The 19358-nt window shown below is 51.3% G+C and overlaps 1 protein-coding gene across 2 annotated transcripts; it reads left to right on the forward strand.

Annotated features, from left to right (window-relative positions):
- Nucleotides 1-2060: 2060 nt before the first annotated feature.
- Nucleotides 2061-19074, forward strand: CAMKK2 (calcium/calmodulin dependent protein kinase kinase 2). Of its 2 annotated transcripts, none has more exons than XM_042034829.1 (18): nt 2061-2145; nt 6382-6498; nt 6917-7388; nt 8118-8165; nt 8578-8631; nt 8774-8825; nt 8915-9048; nt 9672-9708; nt 10475-10496; nt 10786-10874; nt 11120-11319; nt 11406-11459; nt 11916-11989; nt 12357-12444; nt 12691-12786; nt 13338-13466; nt 15338-15438; nt 15800-19074. In XM_042034829.1, exons 3-18 carry the CDS (start codon nt 7089-7091, stop codon nt 15870-15872), a joined length of 1551 nt encoding a protein of 516 aa, XP_041890763.1. In that variant the 5' UTR covers nt 2061-2145; nt 6382-6498; nt 6917-7088; the 3' UTR covers nt 15873-19074. The 2 variants fall into 2 exon arrangements, with proteins under 2 accessions (XP_041890763.1, XP_041890765.1); XM_042034831.1 differs by having other exon boundaries at nt 2064-2145; nt 6366-6498.
- Nucleotides 19075-19358: the final 284 nt, after the last annotated feature.

Consider the following 19358-nt stretch of genomic DNA (forward strand, 5'->3'; position numbering starts at 1 on the left):
GAAAATGTTTGTGCTCTTTATAAGTGGTATGGAAGGGGGAGTCTCATTTAAAATGTGTCCTTGCTTTTAACCTGTCTGCAGTTGCTGTTTATGCTGTAGAAACAGATGGTGCTGGCAGAAGGAAAAAAGACCAGGTTCAGTCAGAGAGTTGTAACTGTGCAAAGTCCTGGCACTGTTGTTTCATGTGTCCTTGTGCAGAGAGGGGATGAGGAGAGTCAAAAGTGGGAAACAATAGCCCCAGCTCAGCTGAAATGTTTTTATTGTTTGTATTCTCCCCTCAGCACTGTGTCACTCACCTGCTCTGCTTTTATGGGTGAATCGATGGAGAGCAAAACGGACTGAAGTACCTGGAGGAGCCTTCAAGGAATCTGGAGAGGGACTTTGAACAAGGGCCTGGAGGGCAAGGACAAGGGGGAATGGCTTCCCACTGGCAGAGGGCAGGGTTAGATGGGATACTGTGGGGAAATTCTCCCCTGTGAGGGTGGTGAGGCCCTGGCACAGCTTCCCCAGAGAAGCTGCGGCTGCCCCATCCCTGGAAGTGTCCAAGGCCAAGCTGGACACCGCTTGGAGCAACCTGGGATAGTGGAAGGTGTCCCTGCCCATGAGATGGTCTTTGAGGTCCTTTCTAACCTAAACCATTATTTAACTGACTATCTGATGTGCTGGCACTGGCTGCTAACAATGAGATCCTCATTTTGGAAGAAAATTTCATTTTGGCTGTAGTGTGGGATTTGAGGGCAGGTGGGATTGCACTTCTGTGAGTGTAAACCTTTTGTGGGTGCCAGTCACCTGGTGCCTACATAAAAGCTGAACATCATTAAACACCGGCAGCTACCCTGCCTGGAAGCAGTAGATTTAACTGTGGCATTGTCAGCAACGAGAAAGCCAGACCAGACCTAAACCTGGTTCTGCTGGAGCCTGGCCAGGTAAGGAGGAAGAGAGAAGCATGAAGGTGTGGTTGAGACAAGGATAGTCCGGTGTTAGTTTACACATTCCATTAATTAGTGCTGCATCGGGGCTGTTGGCAGATCATCAGAGACTTGATTTTAAAACGATGTTCCCAACAGCAAAGGGGAACCCAGCTTTGTGGAACGCTGGTGGTGGCTCATTCCCTCTCAGCTGTGTATTAACCGACATTAAGGAGTTCAACCCTTAAAATGTTTGGAGCGCCCACCCTGTTACGGTAAGTGCATAAACCTGATTTTTAGAGTGGCTTTCACGGTTCTGGTCAGAATTACAATATTTATCTACAGAGCTGGTATGGAGGCCTGGCTCTGCTCTGGGGAGCTCTACGGTGTCAGAGTGGTGCCTACAAACGAGTCTTAAAGCAAATTGAGGAAGAGGGTTTGGCCGGCTGTGGCATTTGCATCTGCTCAAGGCTGAAGCTGTTGCTTCACGAAAAGAAAACCGCGGGTGAGCTTGGTGCAGAAACGGTGCTGGATAGAAATAACAAACCCCAAAAAATGGACCGAGGGCTGGTGCCAGCCGCGGTGTTAAAGGCCGTGCCCGTGAGCTCTGTCTCAGCGCTACAGAGCTGCAACTTGTGTGGGAACTGTTTGGTGGTGGCAAACAATCTGACATTTCCAAACAACTGGTTTCCAAACCTGCCCTTTAGGTGATGATTTGGGCAATCGCTCAGTCCGGGGGAACTGGCGCAGGTAACCTGGTTTGCCCCCAGCCGCCCTGACGCTGGAAGCCCAGTGTTTGCACAGGGGCAGGGGGATGAGGGGGGGACGCGGGGAGCCCGCAGCGGGGCTCGGCGGCAGCGGGACCGGCCGGGGCTCCGCGCTGCGTCCCGCGGGGAGGTGAGGCGGGGCCGCGCGGCCCGGGGGGCAATAAAACACTGGGGAAAAAAATTTATAAATAAACAAAAGAACAAAACACACCCCAAGAGCGGCTTACAAGGGGCGGGCGGGCAGGATGCGGCTGCTTGGGGGGAAACCTGCCCCTCCCCGGGGCGGAGCGGGGCCTCCCTCTCTCCCTCCCTCTCTCCTTCCATCTCTCCCTCCCTCCTTCCCTCCCTCCTTCCCTCGCTGCCGCCGCCGGAGCGGAACCGAAAGCGAAGGCGGCGCCGGGCAGCCGCGCTCCGGCCCAGCGCGGCGGAGGCTGCGGGGGCTGCGGGGTCCCGGGGTCGCTCCCCGCCAGGTCGGTGCTGCGGGAGCTGGCGGGGAGGCCGGGCGGGCCCGGGCGGGGGATGCGCCCGCGGTGGCGGAGACAAAGCCGCGCCCGGAGGGACCGGGCGGGCGGGGGCGGCCGGGCCAGGGATGGAGCGGGGATGGAGCCGGGGCTGGGGCTGCTCTCCGGGCGGCGAACGGCATCGCCTCCCGACGGGGCTCTCGTGGCCGGCCTGTGCGGACACTCCCGCGGTGCGGGCTCGGTGCTGTCATTTCCCCATCCCGCTCCGGGGAGCTGCGCCGTGGCCGCCGGGGCCCCGCGGACATCCCGCTGCCGCCGGCCCCGACACGTGCTGCGGCACCCGGCGGGTGCCGGCATCCCGGGCGCGCCATGGGACCGGGTGGCCACACCGCGTGCCCCACAGACCCCACGGGGCTCCTGCCCGGGGATGGAGGGGCGAGATCAGGGGTGCCAGGGAAAGATAGGCCATGGGGTTGGGAAAAGAGGGGATTTTTAAGGTCAAGAGGCAAGTGAGAGTCCAGGAAAAGGTGAAGGGGGTGGAGTTGATGGAGCGGCTGTGTACAGGGGACAGGTCTCATTAGAAGCCACAGGTTGGGTTGCTGCGAGTGACGGAGCGTGGTTAGGAAGTGGGATGCAGCCCTGCAGCCACGTGCACGGCACAGAGCATCAGGAGCATGAAGGTAACATTCAAGACCAAGAGCAGAAGTGAGATGACCACGGGAAGCTACTGTGATGGAGCTGTGGGCTGACTGCAATGCTGCAGGGGCAGAAACCACCCCTGGGAACAGGACCTGGTTGTCCTCAGGGCCAGGGGGACCACACTGGGGAGAGGATGTGTGGTGGCTGTTGGAAGGCACCGGAGTTGCCTTCATGGCCCGCAACCAGAGAGACAGCCCCTCTCCTGGGAGAACGAGCCCCATCCGTCTCCTGGCCCCTCTCCATGAGCACTTTCTCTTGGGAAAAACAGCCAACAGACCCCAAAAGCCCATACCTGAGTGTGCTGTGAGGGGTGTCTGATGGACCAGTGCTGTTCTGGGGAAGGCTGTTACCACTTTGGGGAGGTAATTTGGAGGAGCCTTTGCTTTCAACTCAGCCCTAATGTCTTTTAAAGTGCAGAAGTGCTCTCATTTCCTCTCTTGTGGGCATCATGGGCTGGAGCTGATGTTTCCAGGAAAACTGGGAGTCGCTTGGCAGTGCTGAGCAAGGTGATGGGGATGCCCTGAGCTCATCCTGGCCCGTGCTCAGCACCATCTCTGGAGCTTATGCTCTTTTGGGATGCTCATTATATATTGTTTCAGCAGTATTAGGGAGTATCCTCAAAATTATAAAAAAACCTCGGTAAAGACGTTTTTGTGACTCCTGTTGAAACCTGCTGCTGGGTGTTGTGACACTACAATGCTACCAGCTTGGCTTTGCATTTTTTCCCCAGTTCTTTTTACCCTGTGCTGGCTGGGCCAGGCAGCGCAGGAGGCTCCTCCATTCACCCTGGGGCGATGACAAGCTTTGCTGCTTGGGCACAGCGACCTGTCCTAGATGAGGCATGGGTGCCTGTTTCCAGTATCTCATAAATTTGGGTGTCCTCTTGACTTCTAGAGAAACTGCCGAGAGATTTTTTCCCATTAAAGTCAGGTGGGGGATGCATATGGTCTTTGTATACTACAGTGACTAATATATTTCTGGCAAGGTCTGTGCTCACCCGTAGGAAGGGAAACTGTGATCGATGCCCCCGTTGCTGCAGATGACACCACTCTTGGCACGGGCACTTCCACCGCTGACCCTGACCGGGGAAAGCAAAATAGCCACTGGACTCTGCCCAGGGAGACCAATAACTGCCCCAGGCTGGCCCTGCTTGGCTTTTAACCAACCTTCAGCAATAGCAGGGGAGAATCTCTGCGAGTAAAATCAGCCCTGGTTTTGGTGTTTTGAGTTCAATAAACAGCTTAAGTTGGCGTTTGTGAGCTGACCCCCACGGAAGGATGGATGCAGGGGTCACTGCCGAGCTGCCACCAAGTCTTACCCCCTTAGGAGGGTCTGATCCTGACACTGTGGCTGCCTTGCCACAGGGAAGCACGCGTGGGGAAGGCGAGTGTGCGGCCCCCGCATCTGGGGAGAGAAACAGCTCTGGGGAGGGAAGGGCAGGCTGAGGCATCCGTAGGCTCTGATTTAAATCCGAGCAGTCAGTGCTGCCTGCGAGGTGTCCCCTCTGCACTCGCCCAGAATCGGTCGGCATGTTCCCCTCTGGAGGTGGCCACATCCAGCAGAGCCCAGGCAGGGCCCACACGCTCTCAGCAGAGCTGGGGCGGCCCGAGGGGGCTGTGAAAATCCCTCACCCTCGCGGGGGCTGATTTCACTCCCATTCGCTTCCGCTCGAGCCACGTGGACTCTGAGCGAGAGGGAGAGCTGCTGCCAGGGTTTCGCAGACCTCTTTTCATTTTAATATCCCTCTCCTTGCTGAATTAGATGCGAGACTGATTGCTTCGATAATCCTGCTGCAGCCGCTATGGGTTATATATGGATTGCAGCCAAAAGCTGTGCCGATAAATCATTCCTATACACCAGGCTGTTATATTTCCTGAGGATTTTGTGGGCATGTGCTGCTCCCTTTTACATAAGGATCTGCTGGAGTTCATACCAGAATGTGCTGCTTTTCCCCAGGCAAGGGCCTGGATGGGTTGGTGTAGCCAAAGCCCCCAGGCTGTATTTTCTCTCTTTGGGATTATTGCCCTCATTTCAGCTATTTACTTTTCTCTCTGGCTGCGAATACAGCTGTTCACCTCCTCCTCCTCAGCCTCCTCATGTGCTTATTAAGGATAACAGGGCTGTGTTCAACAGTGTGACCCCACTTTTGGGTTTCTCTCAGGGGAGGTGTCATCTTAGAGGGCAATTTCTGAAAACCCCCATCCTCCAACCCTTTGCACACACTCAGAGGGAAAACCCATCTGATTTCCCACTCCAGCTGATGTTAGGATGGGGCTTGGATGACTTTTAGTTCACAGAGCCTGGGGAAGCCTGCTTGAATTAATCAGACTTGATATGTTTATCCTGGTCAAGCCAATTAACTCCCGCCAGCCAGGACACGCTCAGCTCTCAAGTGTGACTGAGACTTCATAACTCTATTTTGCTCAAGCCTGGCAAAGTTTATCAGGAACGCTTGGAAATCGGGATGCAGGCAATTCTCTGGGGGCAGGATGGGATGCCCAGCCGTGCTGTGGCACCGCTGGGGACCGATGTTGCTACCAGTGATGTTCCTGGGGTGGTTTCATCCCAAGGCTGCCCTGATGAGCTGCCTTTTTTGGTGCGGCCACAGAGCACGGTGAGGGTAGAGGGCACAGCATTCTGGATCAGCTCCGGCTTCAGGGCAGCTATTTATATGTGCCCACTGGAGGGGTGCCCAAAGCAAGCCAGGCAAATGGCCTTGAGATGCATCCCTGTGAATTCAGGATGAATGGGGGGGGCTGCCTGTTTGTTTTAATCCATTTGGGAGTGCATTAAAACACGCTGCCGTGGGCTGCCAGCAGCACTGCGGGGAGAATTTGGCTTGGCTGGTGGCTCCCAGCTCTCTCATCCAGCAGAGCCCCATCCAGGAGCGGATTCAGCCCCACGAAACCTGGCGTTTCTGGAATAGTTTGTCCTTGTTGCTGTTCGTTGGCTTATTTATAGCCTCCCCATCCCTGTGCTTCTCCGTGCCTCGGAGCAGTGAGCGGTGCCGCGTTGGCTTCAGCTCCAGGCCAGTCCCACTTGGGCACAAAAGCTCCGGTTTATAGATCAGTGTTGAAAACAGCAATTAGGCCATTGTGAAGCCTCGAGGAGGGGGAGATGATTTGATTTCTGTACTTGACCCATAATTTCTGCTGGGCTGATTCAGAGTGGTTGTGCTGCGGGTGCAGCACGGAAACTTCAATGGAGATGAGTGGAGCTAATTTTAACTGGCCGCCTCGTCGAGGTGTGGGAACCAGGCAGAAAAACGCCTCAAACCCTGTTCCTGCTTCTGGGCTGGTTGTTTCAGGATATTTTTTTCGCTTCCTTCTGTGGCAACTTGTTAACCTAGAAATTAAAAACAGCACCAGTGTTGGGGCAGGGAAGAGGGATGGTTTAGAGCCAACCAACCACTGAACAGCCCCAGGTGCTGTGGGGTGCCTGGCACGTGTGAATCAACATAATTTTCTCCTCTTTTTTAATTATCACTTAATTATTTGATTTTTTTTTTTTTAATTCTTTGTTGCTAACAGTTTTCTCTACCTCAAGGTTTGGGGACCTGAGTTTTGCACAGAAGGCCACAGGGCGAGGAAGAGAAATCGCTGGCAATGATAGGCTGTGGGAGGAAGCAGTGAGCCAGGGGGCTGGTCCTACACCCCACGCTTGGTAAGTGAGTCCCTGTGCCCCTGAACTGCTTTGTCTGAGGGGGGGGTTGGCAAAGATGTGCTCACTTTGAGCAGTAAAGTAGGGAACTCAGTGGTATTTATGCCAGTATAGTGCAATTCTGGATCCTGCCCTTTAACCCCTTTGGAGTATTTCCATAGTGGAGATGATGGAGTTGTTATTCCCTGGAGGTGTTTAGGTAAAGGGCATGGGAGGAACAGTAGTGACAGCCCTGGGGTTGAGGCTGGCTCTGGCCTGGGGTCTGTCCCATGGCAGGGTGATTGTGCATCCTGGTGCCATCCTGCACCACTGCCCTTGGCTTTGCCATTCCCTATGGAATGAATAAATCAATCTGTAGCACAATGACGAGCAGGAAATCCTGCTTTCCGGAGAGCCTGGCTGACCCACCCTGTGTTTGCAGGCACATCTCCCCGCCACAGCATGGCCAGGATGAGGCCATCAGTCTCTCCACACTGCCACATGTCCCTGGCAGCTTGCCTGCCCCACGGCCCCTCTGCTGCACTGGAGGCTGCGGCCGCCAAGCTCCCGCGGCGCTGCGGGACCCCCCGGCGCTGAGCCCCGGCCACACCAGCATGGCCTCGCTCATCGTGGTGACCGAGCACGACGCCACGGGGAGCGCAAGCGAGGAGGAGATGGACGTGCCCAGCAGTGAGGGCTTTGGGGATGGCCGGAAGCTGCACCTCTCCGGCCGCAAGCTGTCCCTGCAGGAGCGGCCGCAGCCTGCCCGCTCACCTGGGAATGGCAACGGCGCCAGCGAACGCTTCATCTACCCCTCCCTCCCTTACTCCCCAGTGACGTCCCCACACTCCTCCCCACGGCTGCCACGGCGGCCGACGGTGGAGTCCAACCGTGTGTCCATCACGGGATTGCAGGTGAGGGGGATGAACATTACAGGTGAGAAGGGTGAATGCTGCTCCCACAGTTCTCCTGCCCCCATCTGCCTGGATTTCCCCACCGTGGCATTTCTTCTCACTTGTTTTTTTTGGGATAAACCCCTACGGCATGTTTGCATGTGTGTGGCAGAGGGCAGTGGGACATGCTGGGCCATGGGGACAGCCCTCAGGGAGGCGAGATCCCAACTCACCAGTTTTTGTGCCTTTTGCTGATGCCACCAACTCTCACAGCTGTTTGGTGGAAGCCAGGAGTGTACCACAAGTTTCTTTATTCCTTAAAAATAAGAAACAGAGAAGTTCACTGAGACCTAAAGAGAAAACAGCCCTGCCTGCCCCGAGCCTGACAGAAAACAGGCAGCAAGAGGCTGCTTTGCCCAGAAGAAATAAAATTACTTGGCACCAGGTTGCCAGCATTAAACCCCTCAGGGCTCTCCCGGTCCGTTGCTCTTGTTCCACATGAGTGGGCAGGACAGGATCGCCTGCCCGGCCGTTAACGTTTGCAATTAGCCATCTATAAACACACCAACGTGTGGCTTAGTGGGTGGCTTTTGTGGCTCATGAATCAAAGCTGCCCAGCTCCACATGGGTGCTTGGGTAGAGCAGGACGGGGCGTGAGTTTGCAGAGAAAGTTTTGCTGGAGATTTAAAAGAAGAGCGAACGCGAGCGGTTTTGTGGCTCATGCCAAACTTCCCCGCTCTCTCCCCACAGGACTGTGTGCAGCTCAACCAGTACAAGCTGAAAGATGAGATCGGGAAGGTGAATATTGGGTTTGGGGTGGGATGAGGGGTTTTGGGGTGGGAGAGCGTCGGGCTCGCTTTCACTTTCCAGTCATGGGAATGCTTCAGAATGGGAGCAGTCCATCCACTTGCCATGGGAGTTCTTTGTTGCTTCCTGTTCGGTTCTGAGTGGTGCCAATTGAATTGTATATTTTAAAGATTATTATTAATTTTCCCCCTTCGCTCTCCCTCCCACGCAATGGGGCATTTGAAGCTTTTCTTTGCTGTCAGTGTGATGTCAGACTGTACACCCCCCTGTTCCTCCCAGCATCGCCCACCAGCTCTGTGATCCCTGTGGGGTGGGTTTGCGGAGGAGCCCAGAGCCAGGTTTGGTGATGTGGGTTTTTTGGATTGTCCCTAACTGCTGCCCCATGGCTGTGCCCCCTCTCCAGGGCTCCTACGGGGTGGTAAAGCTGGCCTACAACGAGGACGATAACACCTACTATGTGAGTAGCTCAAGGCCCTAGAGCCCGCAGCGGGGCAAGGTGGGAGGGGGATGGATCCCCTCTGCTGACTCCCTGCCCCATCCCACCAGCCACATTTTATCCTTGACTAGCCCCAAATTCCACATTTGTTCCCCTCTTGCAGGCAATGAAGGTTCTCTCAAAAAAGAAGCTGATGAGACAGGCGGGCTTCCCCCGTAAGTGGCACAAAACCTTTTGGTTGGGGGATGTTTTGGGGATCCTGGGGGATTGTTCCTGACTGGACACATCTTTGCCTTTCCCACAGGCCGCCCGCCGCCCCGCGGGGCCAAAGCTGCTTCTGAGGGCTGCCTGCAGCCCAGAGGGCCCATCGAACAGGTCTACCAGGAGATTGCCATCCTGAAGAAGCTGGACCACCCCAACGTGGTGAAGCTGGTGGAGGTAAGCGCTGGCTTCCTTCCAAAACTCATCCTTGAGTGTGATGGAGCCTGGATGCTGCAGGGATGGGCTACACCTTGTCTTGGGTGAAGGGGAGTGACCCCAGAAGGGAGCAAGGGCCTAAGGTCCTGCCTTAGGGAGAATTGTGTTTTCCTTGGTTTAGAAGGAAACACCTCCTCACCTCCCAAAAGATTTTTTCTTTCCTGCCCAGAAATGGAAATGCAGAAAAATATTGCTTCTGTGGAGGAAGCAAGTGCTGAGACAGGTTTTGGGGATGAACTGGTGTTTCTGTGCAGGTTCAGCTGTGCAGCTGCCTTGCCCTCCACCCACTGCCTGTATGAAACAGTCCAAAAATCAAGAATTAAGGATGAGCAGGCTGGAGTTTATTTGGCTCATGAGTCAGATGATGCTTCCTGTGTGTTTTAAATATTTGCTTCCTTGAAGTACAGCTACATCTCTGTCCTCTTTTTTTCCCTACTCTTGTGGGTAGAAACTCAGAGATGAGCAGACCGTGCTGATGGTGCAGATGGTGCAGAACTGAGATGGCTGCTAAATAAAATATCACAATTTTTAATTTGCAAGGCTTTCTTGGCACTGTTTAATTGCCTTTTTGCTTCCTTTGGCAGGTCCTGGATGACCCCAGTGAGGATCACCTGTACATGGGTAACTGCCCACTGCCCTGGGGTGTCAGAGGGATGGGGCAAAAGGTTCCCACTGTGTTTTAGAGCAGTTTTGTGTGCGGGGCTGGGTCTCTTCTTCACTTTGGGTATAGCCTGGATGTGCTGGAGTAGCAAATAGGATGAGGTTTGGGTAGGGAACAGAGACAAGAGTGCTTTATAGCACTTTATTGGCATTAATTCGGTGCCAGGGCATGTTTTGCCATGAGAGCACCAGCACTGATGTTCTCAGCTTTGAAGCCGGGCTGATAGAAAGTAGTTTTTATTTCTTTGACTTCAGGGAAAAAGGCACGAGTTAATGATCCAAGGTACAAATGAGCCACATTCCAACCTGCCTGGCAGACTGCAGTTGTTTGCTTGATGTAAATACAAAACTCTTGGAGAAGGCATTTCTTTTCCATCATTTATGTTCAGCCTGTACTAGTGGAGGAGTGTGTGAGGCCAAGCGCAGAGGTTCGCTCGGGGTGTGGGCTCTGCTTTTTTGGTGGCAAACTGAGGGTTTTTATGTGCCGTGGAGGGCACTTCATGATGCTGAAGCTGCAGCACTGAGAAGATAGTTGGCAGCATCCCCTTAAGTGAAAATGGGAGCAACCCAAATGCCACATGCCTTGCATAAGACGGCATCTCCTTTTTAAAAATAACATATTATTTTTAGAATTTTTGTCATTAAAATAATTGCTTTTGTGCTGAGACTGCTTGCAGGAGCCATACCCTGTAAGTGATCCGTAATCACCTTCTCTTTTGTGTTGCAGTGTTTGAACTGGTGAAGCAGGGGTGAGTACTGAATTCCAGATTAAATCCTACTAACACTTGAACATGAGATGGGTTTGTGGGTGGCAGAGCTTGGCCACCCAAGGTGGGAATGGGGTACAGAGGTGATGGGGAGGTTCATGGTGGGGCTTGAGGTCTGAGTAGCGTCTCCCCAGCCCGGTTACAGCTGAGTACACCCTGCAGGTGCCTGTGTTTGGGGTTGTGTGCTGTCACCAGCTGGTGACAAAGCCTTCGGGCCCTGTTTCAGCACATCCAGGTAGGGAATGAACTCTGTTCTCTGTTGCCTTTGCAGCCCTGTGATGGAAATCCCAACCTTGAAACCTCTCAGCGAGGACCAGGCTCGGTTCTATTTCCAGGATCTGATCAAGGGCATTGAATACTGTGAGTGTCTCTGCAAAAATGATGGGATTTCTTATTTTTGGGTTTTTTTTCTAAACACCTGGAGCTGGCCTTTCTGCTGATGTGCAGTGCTGTTTCTGGTGGCTTATGCTGCACAGGGGCTTTTAAAGCTGGGGCTGGTTGTGGCATTAGCAGAAGGGCTTAGGCCACATGGAGCCCTTGTGGCTCCTTTGCTGCAGAGCAGCAGACCAGTGCTGCTGCACCACTCGTTGTCCCTCTGGCTGCAGTGCACTATCAGAAGATAATCCATCGGGATATTAAACCTTCCAACCTCCTCGTGGGGGAAGACGGGCACATCAAGATCGCCGACTTCGGAGTGAGCAACGAGTTCAAGGGAGCTGATGCCCTCTTAACCAACACAGTGGGCACTCCTGCCTTCATGGCCCCAGAGACGCTCTCAGAAACCAGGAAAATCTTCTCTGGAAAGGTATTTAATAGCAGTTTGAAGGGTCTTGGACTAACCTTGCACACATTGTCTGTTGTAGATTTAACTATGCTTTCTTCATTCTGCAGGCTTTGGATGTCTGGGCCATGGGGATCACCCTGTACTGCTTCGTGTTTGGGCAGGTAATGAGATGGTTTTTCAGTGCTGTTGGTGTTTGGGGGGGTTGGTTTGTGCCTCCCATGTTACAGGTAAGCAGTGGCACTGGCACCTTGTGTCCCTGTTCGAGCTGAGTGGAGATGAGGATGTGTGGATGGAAATGGGAAACCTTTGCCTGTCCCTTGAATGGGTGCAGCCAAAAGGGTTGTGTTTTTCTTCTTCCCCAGTGGAAAAAATTCTGTGCCTCGGCAGATTTTTTAGGAAGGGAGCTCTTATAGCAATTGGTAATTTTTGGTTAAATGTTTTTTTCATTGTGTCTATAAGTAGACATTGGTGTAATAGGAAATCTTCTGGAATTTCCCTGTAACTGGATCTTTGCTATCGTTCATACCCTATGAGATCCTGATGTTCCTCTGGCTGCCCCACTGCTGCCTCTTAATGGCGATTGTTGCTTTCTTCATTGCTTTTTTTCTTCATGGTAGTGCCCTTTTATGGATGAAAGGATCTTGAGTTTACACAATAAAATCAAGACCCAAACGTTGGAGTTCCCAGACCAGTAAGTACTCAAAAACAAAAACAACCCATCAATCCTTATTTTACAGCTCATTGCAGTTGCTTCTCAAGCACTCCCTGGGTAGGGCTGGCCCTGCTCTTCTGTGGTTTTGCAAAACCCAGGCTTTGAGTTGGCCTCTCCCTGCTCTGCCCTGTGGGATCACACTTCACATTGCCTCATAAGGGGTTATTTTGCTTTTTCGGGGGGTTTGGAGAGGAGGGGGTGTATGAGGACCCGAAGTTGCATCCTTGCTGGGGCTGGGGTCCAGCCCCTCTGCCTGGGAAGGCTCACAGTGGCTGGCACTGAGGTGACTAACAGAGACAGCATTCATCCCTTTCCCCATCTCATCTCTCCCTTCTTCCTTCCACAGGCCAGAAGTTACAGACTTCTTGAAGGATTTGATCACAAGGATGTTGGATAAAAATCCTGAATCTAGGATTTCGGTCCCAGAAATCAAGGTACTGACCCAGCTTCCTGGTGCTGGCTGTGGCTTCACTTCTGTTGGGTTCTCCTTGCTTGGCTTTTTTTGGGAGTCAGTTTGATCGCGCCAGGCTAGGTCCTCCCCCTGTGCCCAGGGCCCCTGGGCAGGTAAGTCCCAGCTCCTTCCCCTGCTCTGGGACCTGCTCAGCTTTGGGACCTTTGGTGCCTATAGAAGTCACAGGCAAAAGGAAATCCCCTGAGTACAGTATTTCCTCTGCTACCAGGAAAGTACTGTGCAACAGCATTTCGCAGGAGATTTCTGGTCCTTCGCCCCTGCGGGAGCCTGGAAGGGGCGAGAAGCTGAGAGAATGGAGACCAAGGTAGGGGGAAAGGATTGCGGGGGAATTGCGGAACCATTTTGTGCTCCTCCTGCAGCTGACCAAGTTACCAGTGTGTGGGCAAGGAGAAACAGGGGTTCTGCCTTCAGCCATGGATTAAACCAGGTTCAGGATGAGGGCTCGGTGGGTCTCCCCATTACTGCTGCTCATACGTATGGACTGGAATAAATCTCTCCTGCCTCTTGATGCTGCCTCATCCATAAGATGAGAGTGAAGATAGGTCTCCTTCCCTAAAGCCCAGAGATCCCAGTGCTGTAGGTCACCAAGGTTATGGCTTGGTTGTGTAGGTGGGGCTAGTGCTGGCTCTGAATGAGCCACACCACGGCATTTTCTGCTCTGGACTGTGCAGTTCCTGGCAGCACCGGGGTGAGCTGGCTCACCAGTGAGATGGCACATCCCTGCCCTGCTCCCTGGCGTTTCAAGGAGCACGTAGGAGCCATAGCTTGGACAAGGAGATGCGTTTGCCAGGCTTGTGTTGTTTGAGTTATGAAAAAGAGGAAATCATTCCTGACAGGCTGTATTATTAATTGAAGTTGCACCCTTGGGTCACCAAGAACGGAGCGGAGCTGCTGCCCACGGAGGATGAGAACTGCACCCTCGTCGAGGTGACGGAGGAGGAGGTGGAGAATTCAGTGAAGCACATTCCCAGCCTGGCCACCGTGGTGAGTACAAAGGAGTTGATGGTCTGTGGATGTACAGCAGGGTCCACGCTGCCTGCTGGGGTGGCCCTGAGCAGCTGGAGTTTGCTGCTGAAGGACAGAAGCATTGGACAGGATTAGAGCAAAGACCTTCCCTCTTTTGGAAACAAGTGCTGTAAGACACTTCAGTGTCTCAGGGTCTCAGCAGCTCTCAGCAGGGTGTGGCTGTATCCCACAGTGCAAGGGAATATTTTAGAGCAGTTCCAAAGGTAACTGTCAGTGGGTTGCTGGTCTTCACACTTGAGCTGGCTGCCCAAATATCACTGTATTTACTCAGGGCAAAAGAGCATCTGGTCCAGAACCTGCCCATGGCTGGGAGCAGGTGTTTTGGCCAGGCACAAGGAGCTCCTGCCCTGTTCTGCCTGTCCAGCCATAGGGGCTGTGGGAGCTTCTTAGGATGGAGATTTTATCTGGGCCACGACATGCATCAGCCCCCGCCTGGAGCTATTCTTGGTGACTTCATCTCATCTCTTTTCAAGCTCATATTTTTACTCTCTGCAACCCACTGTGGTGGTGAGAACCACATTGTAACTCTGTTCTGTGTGGAAGGTGAAAAATCCTTTGTGGTTTTGAACCTAATGATTTCTCTGGGTGCCGCCAGCCCTTGCCATTCACAGTTCCCTGGCATGGTGTTATCTGCCTGTAGGCACCCAGGCTGTGATGTTTTTGAAGAACACGTTTCCCTTTGAAGCCCCTTTTCCATCTCATAGCTGTGCCCACATCTGGCCTTGTTTCTGGAGCTCTCTCCCTTTGGGGTGCGCTGCAGAAATCTCACTGACCACAGACATTTGAATATGCAAATGTACCTTGTGCTGCTCAGGCTGAAAAAGCAGATGTTGCTCTAAAGAGATCACCATTGATGAGGGGTTTACCCCCTTTTTCCTGTTCGGAGGGGACTTGATCAGTGGGCTCAGTGCTCCCAGCCCTGTTGAAATCCAGGTGTGTTCAGCACAGCTCAAGGCAAATGAGATTTTACTGTACCTCTTTGACTCTTAAATAACACACTGGCAGATGTGGTATTTTCACATTTGCATTTGATCTTCAGAATTACCCTCTGGTGCCTGATCGTTGTGCAGCCAAGTGCAGGCGTTGACATTCCAGTATGAAATTCACTCGTGGCTTTGACTCTTGCATAAAACACCCTCCCCTTTGGACATGGAAGGGTTCTCTGTGCGCCCTGGCGAGCAGATGCATGAGGCACAGAGGAATGAGAACAACATCAAATGAAGCTAAGGGCTCTCAGGGATGCACCTGCCGAGACAGAGTCCAGTGCTGCTCACCTTGTCGTCTGCTCCCACCAGCAAAACAAGCTGGGGGATGCCAGGGAAGAACCCTGGCACATCTCTGTTCCCACCAGTCTCTGATTGGTAACTTTGTGGTTTGCAGCCAAAGCTGGACAAATGGCCAGCTTTTCAGTTTGGTTTCAGATGAACATTAAGGTAAAATCATGCCAGTTCTTAACCCTCTCCCTTTCCAGTGAATTATTCTGCCAGGTAATCATGGAGAACTGGGAATTTGCAGATACTGAATGCAGTAATCAGTAAAACCTAATTCTGGGGAGGAAATAAACCTCCCAGACTTGGCTTTGCTCTCCTTTCCAGCCTCTTACACCTAGTGTGGCTCTCACCTGCAAGAGTTTCAGATGAGGATACAGCCCCTGTATTAAGCAGCTGGAGACTTGCAAAGATGCTTCCTTCTGATTTCTGTTCTTTTAATAGAGAACTTTGACTTACTTTCACTAGTTTTTTTAATTACTTGGGCATGAAAGTTGGATGTTCCTGTTGCTCTTGAATGGAGGAAAAGCAACTCTGATGAACTACATTCTGGTTTTGCAGATCTTGGTTAAAACGATGATCCGGAAGCGATCCTTTGGGAACCCGTTCGAGGGGAGCAAGAGGGAGGAGCGGTCATTGTCTTCCTCTGGGAACCTGCTGCCGTAAGTGTCATCACCTCACCTCAGCCCCAAAAGACATTTGCAGCTTTTTCCAATGTTCTGGAGGAGAAATTAAATAGCTGGGCTTTGAAACTTTCATGGGGGCCATGATTGCGACATTCACACACCCTCTGTCTGATCTGTAACTGCTTTATGGGATTTTTGTGACATGGAATAGCCTGCTATTCTGATGGGATGAAAAACATCTTTTTATAGCACTTCCAGCCTGTTATGTGGGGAGAAGTGACACATGCTCAGTGTCCCAAAGATCCCATGGCAGGGAAGGGGCAGAAACTGGTGTCTTGTGGCCTGCTTTGCCTTTTTCTGAGTCACTCAGCAGCTGGTTTATTTCCTTTGAAAACAGGAAACGAAGCAGTGAAGATAACCTGAAATGCAACGACTTGCCCAACGTGGGAGAGGAGGAACTTCTTTCGTGAACGTAGACTTTATGGTTCTGTTGAGCAACTCAATCCAGGGCACGTCACAAAGTGTGCGCTGGGGACGAGGTGACCAGAGCCCACAGCAAACACAGCATGACATGGCGCTATCTCAGTACAATGCTGGATGTAGAGCTCACATAGCAGCATGTTATCACATGTTATCAGACATCCGACTATTTGCCATAAACATGGAACATCTCTGATCACTTGGACTGCTGACTTCTGGTGGGAGAGGCGCTGGCGGACAGCGAAGAGGTGAGCAGTCGTGGTGAGCAGCAACAGGGCTTTGCAGAACAAAACCCACAGCAGCCAAAGGAAAATGTGTTTGGAACTGCTTTTAGCTGGTTTTAATGCCAAATAATTTGCAGGGACTGACGCCGGCGTCCCAGGGGCGCGATGCCCATCGCGTAGCCGTGGGCACGCGCAGAAGGGTGAAGCTTTTGCCAAGTGGGATACACAGCAGTAAAACCAACCACACGTGTGCACTTTGAGAGTTCACGACCTACCAGGAATGTTGTTGCATCTATTTCTTGTCGTTCTGGTTTGTTTTTAATTGACACCTTTTTAACTGCATGGGAACAAAGCAAAAACCCACCTTTTCAGCTTTTTAAAGAATGCCTATCTTTGTGAGCCAAGTTGTATGAAATGGCATCTTCAGGACGTTCAGAAAGTGAGGTTAATTACCTCCTCAGGTAATTAATACCTTTCCAGAGGCCTTGGTGTGACCAGGACTTGGTAAGTTAGGTATTCAGTGTATGAAAGGAAAAGGTATTTAAGGGCTTAAGTTCAGCTTGAACTATTTTTGCTGCAGACTTACGAGTGAAAGGTGGTGTTTAGCTGAATGTTTTAAACAACAGAAAAAGCACTAACAGTTTGTTTCTAAATCTTTTACTTGATCTAGGTAGATATATTATAAAATATAAAATTCAGGGTAAAATCCTTCACTTCCATGTACATTACATGGTTTACTACAATTAAAAATAATACAACTTATGCTGTTTTTTAAGTATAGACTTAGGGCTTGCTTAGAATTTAAGATCTTAATGATTAGCTAGTAATTTTCAAAGAAATGTTTGTTTTCCAAACTCTTAATCTGGATTCTGGGGCCAATGCTATGTATTTTTTGCAAGTTTGTTACCAGTAATTTGTGAATGCCTGTGGGTCAGAGGCTTGTTAGTAAATTAAGTGTATATCTAGTTCATGGATTGTTTCTTACGAAGAGCTCTTTCACCTTCAGTCAGATTACTCTGATTATTTGTGGTGCTTGTACAAAATAATAATCTGTCATGTGGTGGGAGAGACTCTGGTGTCCAGACTCACTTTCCCAAGTTCTCTGTGCTTGAACAAAGCTGGAGAATGAGGAGCCAGGGTTTGCCTAAGGAAAGGGGTCACGGTAAGTACAGTTGTTTTGTGGATGGAGTGTGGGACTAGGGGGAAAAGGTCTGGTTGTTTTCCCTTCTCAGTCTGATGTGGTTGTGTGACCTTGAACGAGGCATTTGATGTACCTGACAGAGAAGGAGGATTTGAGTCTCCCAAGCTTGTGAGGGACTGATAAGGTGTAATTCTTTGCCCTCAGGAAGAAGGCACTAGGAGACTGCCAAGTATTTGGATTAATGGTAAGATCTCTGCCTATTAACCCTGGCCATGGATGCCCTGCCTTTAGAAAGTGACCGTTCCCTTGTCTTCCTTTATCCTGGACAGCACAAGCAGCAGCGTGCCGAGGTCCTTGGCCCCGCTGCAGTCAGACCTGGCCTGGTAATTCCTGGTTAGGACTGGTTTTTGTTAAAGCCAGGACAGCATTAGCAAGGGTGTAGATGCCTACCCAAACTGTCCCTTACGCCTTTTGATCACTTGAAACGATGTTCCCCCTGAATTGCAATTTATTATGGAAACATTGTGCTGCTGGCCTCTCCAAAGCCAGTGAGGACAGGACAGTTGGTGGTTTAGGAGCAATACTATGGAGTCTGGAGCCATAAGACACGCACTGTTTTCCTCCCATTTTAGTCCGAGGCTATGCCAAAGCCCTGCAGCTTCAGCTATGGGAAAACCAAACAGGTAACTTGGGGGCCAGCATGACTACAGCTGCCTGCTCCCTCTTTCCTACAAAGGACTTTTCATTGTGGAAATGTGTGTGAGTGGGCAGCCTGGTTCTCTAACCCTGCAAATGGACTTGATCTGCCAAAAAAAAATGTAAAAAGCTAGGGGATCTGATTCTTTGTAGCTAGTGCATAGTAATGTGTGTGGTGTGTTTGCTAGAGGTGTGTTGTAGAGATCTCTGTGCTGCCCATCCCTGGTTGTGATTTGTCAGGTGAGACAATTTACATTGACCAAACAGGTCTGCCAGGTGTAACGCAGCTTCTCAACAGCTGTACCAGCTCCCTGCTGCCCAGTCAGTTTCTGGGCCTCAGATACTCCCACAGATCAGTGTCTGATTGCCTGCACGGGCTTGGTTCTGAAGGATGCTAAAGCTCAGCACTTCCCCAAGGTGCTCTCCAAACCGAGTATCCCTCAGTGCAGGCTCTGGTGGGGCTGCAGCCAAATGCACGTTTCGGAAAGAAACGCGATGTGGATTTTCCTGGTTGGTCAGCTCTGTTGAAAGCATAAAGCGTGGCCATGTGAGGGAGATCTCTCTAAATGCATGACCTGTTAGAGAAGCTGTACTGTGTATATAAACCTGCTCAGTTCCCCAGCTGCTGTTCCTTAGTAACGCTGGCTTTCTCCTTATAGTGAAGTGAACATTTTGCTTGTGCCTTGGAACTGGGCAATAGCTTGATTTCCCCAACTCCCTTCCTTCCAAGCAAGCCCGGTGCTGACTGTGGGCTTATTGCTGGGTACTAAGCCTTTTTGGCTCCGAAAGCACACAGGAAAGTGCTAAGGGGAAACCAGGCCTCTTGTCTGAGTAGTTTTCCATGGTGGTTCCCTTTTACCTATCAGGCAATCGATCTGTTTCTTTTCTAAGGTCCTGAACTATTCCTGATTTTTATACTGTTTGTTTAATGACAAGGCTTGTGTTTCATTCCTACCCCTTTATTATGCATTTAACTTTATCAGGTGTATCAAGTTTAAATACTGTGTATTTACCACTTTTAAATTATATTACCTAAGAAGAAAGAATAAAGCAACAACTAAGTGTTTTTCCACACAGCTATTCAAGCTTCACTGTACAAGTTGAAATAAATGACATGCAACCAAACCCAGAGTTAGCTGATCAAGTGGAACCATTATTCTGTTTGAGTGGTCTTTATCAAGCTGTAAGAGTTTGGTTGTTGGAAGAGGAATCTGAAAGCACTCTCCTGTGTTAGTGAAGTCTGGTGCTCTACCATTACTGGGGATCTTGGGCTAGGATGAGACCACAGCAGCTCAGGCCACTGTATAATCCAAACTGAGCAATCACATGCATAGACTGGAGCACTGACTCTTGGAAGGGCACTCTTTGAGTTGGGACATAACTTAGTGCTCAGCAGCAGCAGGCACATAGAGAAT

Source organism: Corvus kubaryi, unplaced genomic scaffold (genome assembly GCF_017639235.1).
Source record: "Corvus kubaryi isolate FWS band 111438036 unplaced genomic scaffold, C.kubaryi_AGA036_p1.0 37382, whole genome shotgun sequence".
In the NCBI taxonomy this organism is placed as follows: Eukaryota; Metazoa; Chordata; class Aves; order Passeriformes; family Corvidae; genus Corvus; species Corvus kubaryi.